At 42.3% G+C, this 9,915-nt stretch overlaps 1 protein-coding gene across 1 annotated transcript; it reads right to left on the minus strand.

The window, feature by feature from the left end:
* Positions 1-115: 115 nt before the first annotated feature.
* On the minus strand, positions 116-9,047 carry LOC111255227 (uncharacterized). Its single transcript, XM_022816960.2, has 5 exons — positions 8,890-9,047; positions 5,352-6,194; positions 3,813-5,203; positions 2,256-2,922; positions 116-407 (listed from the first exon to the last, which is right to left on the minus strand). The coding sequence occupies exons 2-5, from the start codon at positions 5,586-5,588 to the stop codon at positions 132-134; spliced, it is 2,571 nt and encodes an 856-aa protein (XP_022672695.2). The 5' UTR covers positions 5,589-6,194; positions 8,890-9,047; the 3' UTR covers positions 116-131.
* Between the last annotated feature and the right edge of the window lie 868 nt (positions 9,048-9,915).

Here is a 9,915-nt window from a genome sequence, read left to right on the forward strand (position 1 = left end):
TATATATCGTGCCTAAGGCACAAAATCCAACAGCCTAGATGGGTCCCTAGGATTTCTTCAGAAAAACCTACGCTTTCACACGCGAGGCACTAATTTCGCAAGCTTCACATTTGAACATAATTATGTCCGACTTACCGGTAATCCATCTCCTCGTGTTTGACTCCACACTTCTTGAGAAAGACCGAGAGAAAACTCACAGCAGTTCGAAGTGCCTCGTCATACGAAGTCATCAGCACCACCTCATCAAGAGGTTTGTATTCCTCCTTTTCGGTTCCACTTTCCTTATCCTTATCCCGACTAATCGCACTGCCAGCAGGCTTTTTCTTCTCGGGACTGTCTTCTTTATCCTCTTTCTTCGTAGCTTCCACCGCAGGCAGTCTAACTACGCTGTGAATCAGTTGGAGAACCTAAACCAAACAAAGAAACACACTGAGTGATACTGGCAATTAAAACAGACTTAAATGACGGTTATATGGTAAAAATGTAACTTCTAGATCAATACCATATGTCATCTATGACAGCGGAAATAGGCGATGCTGCAGCATTTATTTGTATGTTTACAAGTCCATTGCTCCTGTTCAGACGCCACTATTCTTTCTATTTCTACAAATTTTTTTTTTAAGTATATGTAAGCTTATTTTGTTTACACACAGTCGCGTTTAGGAAATATTTCCATCATGAATTCGCTTAAGTTCTGAACGTTTGCAAGGCTATAACAACGTCATGTTAATTCAAGTTTACTGAGTCGATACCGGATGCATATTTGGAATGAAATTATATATTTCACATGAATTTATCATTATTAGCTTACAATTTACAGCGATGAACATTTTGCACATAGCTGTGCGTATACTGAAAAAAAAACGATCCTAACGCTCCCGATCACTTTTCTAAAACGGGTTTGCCCGAAATAATGTATGAAGTAATTTGCGTTTTAAATGGACATTCAGTATTTCAATATTATGAATGTTGCAGCACTGTGATGCAGAAATATTTTGAAAACGACATGACTAGTACAAAGCAGTGCGAAAACATTTTCAAAAATTTTACTGGTCTATTGCTAGAGCTGCACATTAATGGTGAAATGAGAGAGCCTCGAAGCATTACGCTACTATGCGTACCAATTGAAACATTGATAAAAATTTTATTAAAAAAATATGTTTCCCCACCGAGTTCGGCTTTACATAGCATTTCAATAATTGTTTACATTGGTGTCGTCAAAACAAGTCCTAGTACAGAAAAAACACCTGCGCGAAGCTCGTAATTGTAGAATATAATCGTCCTCAATGCTGAGGACAAATACGCCGAAATAAGGAATCTGTTTCTCGCTATGAAAAAATGCATTTTTATAATCGTTTCTTTATTGCTCACATAGTCTTCCACAAGTGCCAGATATTGAAAAAATCGGCTTAGAAATTATGTCCCTTTTATGGAAAAACTGTTTTATGGAAGATCATTTACTCGGCGTTAAAGACATTTCAGGTATGTTTTACTTTATCGTTCTGCAAATACATGTTACCTACTGAATAAACGATAATTACATTATAAATTTGGAGCCAAGAATTTTCGGATACGGAATATGACTATAGTTTCTTAAACGAGTTTAAGCACGAATTCCAAGACCTACAAACAACTGGTTCGATTTTCAATATTATCTTTCTAACTTTATATTATATAAAATGTGTTTTAAATTTCATCGCACTCACGGTGTACCACATGTTGCTGGTGGGATTTGAATTAAAGATTTTCTTAGCCGGAAGTATTTATTAAAACAATGAAATAGCACAAAGGTATGGCTGTGTTACCCTTTAAAGTATGGTCATATTGTGTAAATTAGCGGCTCTCACAGTTACACCATGAAATATACATAACATATATGTATATGTTATTTATATTTTGTTATGTATAAGTTATATGATAACTTACTATATATTATAAAAAGATTGTAAGCTTTCATATCTTGAATACAACAAGAATTTGTTCTTACTTACTGGTTATTAAGACTTCTAACTTTCGCTGACCGTGTTATAAGGCACCTTTCCTTGCCACTCCATAAATAAATAATCCATAAAGTAGAAAATTCTCTGGGTAGATCTTTTACTTCAAATAAGCTAGAAACGTGTGTCAATTTATTTGTGTCAATGAACCTATTTTACCTTTAATCAAAAAAGCAAAGACAGACCATCCTTACTCAGTATGTTACAAATCATTGAGAATATTAACATCAAAATATTTACGGAATCGAATGTACTTACCAGCGCGGTAAGCATCTGAATCTGTTCCTCTGAATTCAGTCGATAATTTCTGAGGCTTCGTTTCGAAGTGGGTAAACGTGCTATCGATGCGAGTATGTCTTCAAGGATAAGTTGACGATGCGGCACGTACCGAGTGAAGATGGCCGTGACCAGACGCAGAGCATTTAGCTGCAGCTCAGATACGCCTTCGACAAAGAAAGGGCTCACACCCAGGCTGGACGCCTTCAACACGATAGTATCCGTTAGCGACTGCAATTTCAGTAGTTCAGCCAACAGGCCCACTGCTTCATGAAGCTTATTATACAGTTGCGTAACATTCTTCTGACTGCGCGATTTCATAGACGAGTAATAGCGTTTTTGTTTAAGTGACGCTGTAGACTCTTCATCCTTCTTTGATATCCGGTACGCTGGATCAAAGGCTGGAAAGATGGTGTTCTGGACTTGGAACTTAACAAACGTCACTATCCGCTCAATCACGTCCTCCAGAAAGACCTTCTCAGGCATATCGGCTGCTGTCATGATATACAGAGCCGTCAACGAGCTGTCTGCACTTCGTTGAATTTTGTCCATCATTAGTTCTAGGGCGGCCCCTTCATCTTCATCATGATCGCCGCTAAGACATACGCGACAGCCATCCAAAATATTTCTTTCCAAAATGGTCAGCAACCTGCAACGACAAATCGATTCTTACTGAACGCTTGTTCCATTCTAGCTTTAAGTTGTATTCAAACATTTTACAACCTGCAAACACTTGTGTCTGTTATTTCTCCGCGACACGAGAATCTGATTTGCGGCCTGCGAAGTAGATATGTGTGTTGAGCAAAAGGTACCATGGCCTGTCTAAAAGGATGAGCGGCTAAGACTTCACTCAAAAAGAAAATAAGGAAGGACGTTAGATTTCTTACGCATAATTGTAAGATCAATAACCCGCCAATGTCAGACTTGACTCTTTAATGCGATTATAAAATTAACTAAAGTGCTAATCGTTAATTGTATATACTATAATAGTTTCGTCCGTACACATTTTTGACGATGTTACTCCCTGATAGAAAATAGGAGAGGCTCTAGCACAAAAAAGACAGCAACACTGTTAATCATGCATTAGAAGACAGGAACCTTGGAATCTTAGCAAGTCACTGCGTTACTAATAATTATCTTGAGAAGAAGACAAATTCCGACAGCAAAGGTGGGCTACTGTCCCTACTCTAAAAAAACCGACGGGTACATGTAGTGTAAGGATAATCGTTTTGTACTACAGGCCCACTAGAAAAATTACTACCGGAGGTCAAATTAGAAACATCTTTGCTTCATTATACAAACGTAGTATGATAGAAAAGTTAATGACGCCGATGATGTATCAGTCAAATTGACCCTAAACCCGCCATAAAAACAGGAAATAACATGTAAGCATGCAGGTGTGTACTGCAGAAGCTTGCCGTCGATTACTACTGTTAACTCATTTAAAAGAAAAATATAAGAAATGGTCAAAGTATTATATATAAGGAAACCACGAGCAATCAATAATGAATGTCGCATAAGTTTACAAAGGAGCCTTACCGAACAAGTCTGTCTGCAGGAACCTGGTTGATAGCCCGCAAGACTTTGAGCTTGGCGCTTTCATCAGTTAGCTCTTTTAGAGTTTTATGAGGGATTAGGAATTCTTCAGGGCAGGTATCTTCCTCGTCGACGGCCTGGGCTAAGTCTACGTCTTCCATAGCATCGAAGATTTTCTCGACAAGTCGCGTGAATCTCTGGTAAGTGGTGCTTTCCATAAGCTCCTCAGCTGTTATAGCTTCCGGTATAGCTTCACGGCGCACCTTTTTAACCTTTGCCTTTTTGATGATAATTTCTTTAGGAGGGGGTGTCGGCTCTTTATGGTTCTTCTTAGGACTCGTCGTAGCCTTTTCTTTATTATTAGTACCGGAAGTCCCATCGATTTTATCCCCTTTGTCCTTTTTTTCCTTACCCTTCGGTCCCTCGAAATCGGAATCGTCCCCATCTTCGTTAGCGCCTGCATCGACTGCTCCCTCTGAATCTTGCTCATCCTTCTTTTCTTCTTCTTCCGTGTACTTCGTCTGGTTGCCTCGCCTTCTCCGTTTAACCCGTTCAGTAAGGGAAGACGCAATAAGGCTATCCATTGTCGACAGCTCGTCCGGTCGGAGTTCTGGTTCTTTTCGCTTTTTAATTGGTGTCCCGCCCCATGCTTTTGGGTCTTTACCACGCGAGCGAAACTTTTTCTTCGGAGGTACGTTGGTTTTATCTGTCTGCGGCGTATTGGGTGTACCAGGAGTAACCTGTGTAGGAGTTGGGGGCGCTTGAACGGTTGCCGGTTGAAGATTAGGATCTATTGGCGTTCCAGGAAAGCCTTGCGCAAGATCGTTAATGTGCTTATCGAGCATTGTAGAATCCGTAACACCATTAGCTGTTGGTGCCATATAATTATTTAGCATGGGACCGCCAGGTGGCATCTGCATAGAGTTATGTTGCTGCGGCTGCAACTGGGGTGCACCGTGCAGTACGCTCATATGGCCTCCTGGAAGATTATTCTGCCCATAACCTCCGTGGTGATTTTCTAGTATATTGGCAACACTGTGATCCTTCTGTGGGGGATAGTGACCTTGTTGTCCCTGCTGATTGAATTGGTTGTTGTTGAACTGGCTACCGTTAGTGCTTTTACTGTTCGTTTGCTGCTGCTGGCGGTAATAAGACGCCTGCTGTTGAGGTGCCACGAACTGCTGGTTATTTGCTTGCGTATGGTGCGGCGGGAATGCATTAGGCTGACCGGCCGAGGGGTAACTGAACTGGTTGGCACCGGGACCCCAAGCACCGCTCGGCTGTCCCACGCCTGTAGCAGACCGTGAAGCTAGTAGCTGCGGCTGCTGCGAATACAGGTGCTGTAACATGTGTGACATCCCGCTGCCTGGTGGAGGCTGACCGCCATCTTCAATCTAAAACATACGCAAAAGACGCGTATTTACCATTTATATATATATATATATATATATATATATATGAGATTAAAAGTAGATACAACTGAATATCTCAAAAATTTAATGAAATTTCAAGAGATCTAAACAGTAATGTGTATGGACTTACGTCAAGATTTTCGATATTGGTCCTTGATAGGGCCTCCATAACTTGCGGTAGGAGGTAGTTCGCGGTCGCGAGAATGTTTCGGACCTCATCGGCTTCGTGTGGTCCTACTAACGGCCGAGCAGCGGGCCCACAGGCGCCTGGCAAGCTGACCGGTAAAGGTAGCTCGCTCAGGAGATCGGTAAGCCCTTGCACGGCCGCTAAGGTCGTGATGGGCACCGATGGCCCCTCGCCGTTCATCTTGAGGCTGGCCGGCGGGTGCTGCGGCGAGCGATGTCTACTCCGCCGCCGGCGGCAACAGACGGGGGCCTCAACGGCTACGAGCAACACGCAAAAACGCGACGCACGATGGAGCCTTCCTTCATTGCTGTCGTGGTTTGTGGTCGGAGGCTATGGTAGCCTGAGAAGCGAGACACGTCAAGCAACGCTGACGTGCAGCGTGCACAGAGGACAAAGACAATATGAGCACAATGCTGACCTTTTTCAATAGCAACAAGTTACTGCTATTCCTGTTACTATTGGTGCTAGAATGAATGCGACAATTGCAACTGCGGAGAGGCAACTGCCACCTTATGTGGGGTCTGTGCATTGCATCCCAACGAGAGTCGTAGACTTCGGTCACTTCAGCATGCTGTGCGCGGCCCGTGCCTCAGCAGCAGCAACACCACCACCCTGCATAGGCAAAAGGAGTTCACCGTAGTGCTAACGAATGCGTGGATTTTACTCGTTGGTTTCTTTTACCCGACTACGGCTGCTGCTTACCCTCACGTTTAACGTATCTAATAGTTAGCGTATTCTGATGTAATTGAGGAACGAACGTGTTTGACGGTTTCCCGGCCGTAGAAGCTGCAATTGGTAAAAAAAAAGAGTATTGCATTTGTTAAAACATACAACTACAAAGAAATGTCTATTTAGGGCCTCTAGTATCGAGAAAATTATAACCTCTGTAATTCACGTCAGTGATATTTTTTGAGATAGACAATAGAGCTACGCTGTACGAGTACATTACTATAATTCAGTCAGAATTTCTCAAATTTCCTGTCTTATAAAACATCAAATTTAACCACACGTGGACACTATAAAGAAAATTTTTGCACAACAGTCTGTGTGCAATAAAACGAAACTAAAAGACACTACCTGGTCGTCACATGAAATACTCAAGCAAGTAACTGTTGTGGATATAAATACGTACAATACATTTTTTCACCGAGATAATAGCTACAAAAACTGTTTCTCACGCAGTCGATATAATGTCATAACAAACTACTTGATACCAACCAATCAGAATTCTCAAAGAATATTCAGACTATTGTAGCGACATCGTAAACCTATGTTTAATTCAAGGTACCATATTTCTTTAACTGTTCCGTTTACCAATGCTACAGGTTGTTATTTAAGAATCACGTTCTGTTTTTAAGAGTCTTAATTTGTGTTCCTCTATCAACCTTGTTGTGACAAACCATACAGTTCTATAGCGTAGAAATGTTTCACACCCCGGATTCCGAATTTCTAGTGGAGTCCACAGTCTTAACTTCCAATTATTCAACCAATGAACGTAAGGAACCTGTGCATGCTAAGCGATAAAAAGGCCTCTATAGCCCTCCCGTTGTTTTCTTATTAAATACAAGATATCGGCCAGTTTATAGCGTATAAGTTTACTTACAAACATCTACGATTACGAACTGACAAACATTACACACACACACACACTTGTTCAAACAGTCATGCATCCTCACTCACAAAAACAGTAACTCGATTCTCGTTGAGGGTTGTTTTTCCCTTTCCACTTGACACTGCTGCAAGCGACAGCAACCGAAAGCTAACAAAAACAGCTTCGATACTGGCGGCGTTGGAGTCCTGAGCGGTGTTCGGATCTCCGGAAGTAACCAGTGAAATCAATCAATGGTTGCGGATTGGACCCGTGGAGACATCGCCATGCCCAGACAGTCAGCCGAGTGCTGTACTTATCCGCTAGCTAGCTGTCCTGTGCTGCCGTTTGCCATTCCGTTCTTTGGCTTTTTGGCTGATGGATACACGATGAACTGGTTGCTACTGGCGGCGGTACCATCACGGTTCCCGGCGCTAGCCCGTTCGTTCACCCCATGGTCCGCCGGCAGCAGCGGGCGCCGCTGCCGTAGAGCCGTCAAATGAAAGGAGAGTCCGACAGATGAACGGGCAGAGCCGAACCGGGAGCTCCACTCGATGTCCGCAGCAGCAGCAGCCTGTTCACTTCACTGTCGCTGGCCCAATATCCCCGGGCAGAACCAACGTCGCAATTCAAGCTACCGGTATATATCCACCTCTTTGTCACTCAGCACACGAGTTGACGCTACTATACAGCCAAAACCGAATTAACGAACGGAACGGATCGAAGATGATATAAACATCGTGTTTTTCAAAAATAGCAAGCAATCAGTACGATGCACAGGGGGAGGGAGCGAGCATGTAGCGCATTCTCACAACACGCACCAAAGCCTCGCTGTATAATGTAGCAATCGTGACAGTAATAACACGCAGCGGTATTAATGGCAGAGACGGTCGTAAAGTACTACCGTATTTGAATAGTGAACAGTTACAGGACAGACTTGCTAATATTCAACGAGTACGTGAGCCGTAGCCCGCTACAATTCGAGTAACTTAGCAGACAGCTGAACATTAGTCCCCACTCAGCTTATAGAATGCTTAGCAAGTCATACATGTATACATATCGAATATGTTCATTTAAACAGTTAGAAGTTGGCCACTGCAAAATTAATCACCGAATTTTCCTTTATCCCATCACAACACTAAACGTGTCTAGGTACCCAGGAAGCACTGATGGTCCATTCTGGATGTGAAGTTATAAACCGAGTACATAACACCAAGGAAGGGGCGCCTAAGGCTAATTAAAAACAACAAGGCGGGTAATAGGAACCTCACCGGCGGATCGCTTGAGTTGGTTCGTCTGTTTACGAGAAGGAAGATGAGTGGGTATAACTAACGCTAATAACAGCACAACAAATTTCGACCCAAACATGACAACCAGTAGATCTTACGTCGACGAAAGTACCCATTTGCTTCATTGATATATTTCACAAGCCTTCAGAGCAGTCGAAACGAGCTCCTGTGGGAAGCAGTCTAGCGTTGGCCGGCCAACCGCTCAGTTCACTTTGACAAGTGGGGGTCGCCCGTTTGAAAACAATACAGGGGCGCCTCAAGCCCCGAGACTTGGTACGGTTTGTTTACGTGATGTTTGGTCTAAGATGAGAACTACGAGTCAACTAGGTGATCTGAAATAGCTCCTACACAAACAACGAACGCAGATTCTGCGCGAAGTGGAAGAATAACGAATGCAAATTCGCACTAGGCCTAACTAAACTAAAGGTTCGGCCGCCATCTTGGAAGAGAAACAGCCACCGAAAGATGCTTCTCGGTATGAAAATAGGACACAGCACGCCACGCACCGTTTGGAAATTTGTTCACCCATCATATCTAAACCTAATGAATGTGGAATTATACTAGTTATCAAGGTGGGATGTGCGGTAAGATGAGGAACACGTACCCAATAGCCGCGTCTTTGCTCGGTATATTATTGTTATGATATGGTTATCCGGTGGAGCAGGGGTTGCGAATAGTATCCGTTTGGTTGAAAGCACAAATCCCACAGATATTAAGTGCAGGTGCTCACTTCACTTTGCTTTGGTATTCCAGGTGCGGAAGGACCCACGGAGGGTCAGAGTACACTCAGCCGATGGTAGCGATCAACAAAATTCAACTAATTCCGTTGGAACACCGCACACTGTTGTCACAGAGCGTCTCTCAACACTGTTGTTGATCACTGTTGTGGCCCAGCAGTGCCCTCTGGTGGAGACCACCTGCTCCAGAAGGCGGGGAAATTTGAATCGATTGCGCTACCATAATGGATAAGACGCGTCCATCAACAACAACAAACAAGAGATACTGCTAGCAAAAAGCTAAACGAGAATTTTTGTACTCGAAATCATGTTGCTCCCTCTGGTTGGGTGTGTTACACATTAATGAAATTTGCTGCGATTTGGAATTAGCGTGAAGCAAACGGGTTAATACGCGAAATTTCCGATGATAGTTTCTTAGGTGATTTATTCTATTGAAGGAGAGTGTCGAAGATTTCGTTGTACGAGAGAAGTACATTTTGGCGTCAAAGACCTCAGTCGTTGCAGGACAAAAAATGATAGGTCCAAAACTAAAGTAAAAAAACGTGCTTGTACCAATTCAAGAATAGTTAATATAATGGGATCGCATCATATTCGCCGAAACATCATTGTGTTGTCAAGCATATTTATTAAACAAAGTTACAAAAAAAATAAATTTGACCGTATATAACAATATGGTTATTCGTTGCTAGACGTTTGAGACAAAGTCTTTGTTGTCATTCAAATTTTTTTCTCTGCATTACGTATAAATTCGAACTGGCTCGTTATTAATTTAAAATTCATAGTTGTAGTACACAAATTGTACATATCAAAAAAAAGTTTTGCTTCGTCTAAGTATTTACTGTATTTTTTATTAAATTTTTATTATTCATGTGGTCCAACAATATTTATAACTT

This window comes from Varroa destructor, unplaced genomic scaffold, assembly GCF_002443255.2.
Source record: "Varroa destructor unplaced genomic scaffold, Vdes_3.0 BEIS01001305.1, whole genome shotgun sequence".
NCBI classification, from domain to species: Eukaryota; Metazoa; Arthropoda; class Arachnida; order Mesostigmata; family Varroidae; genus Varroa; species Varroa destructor.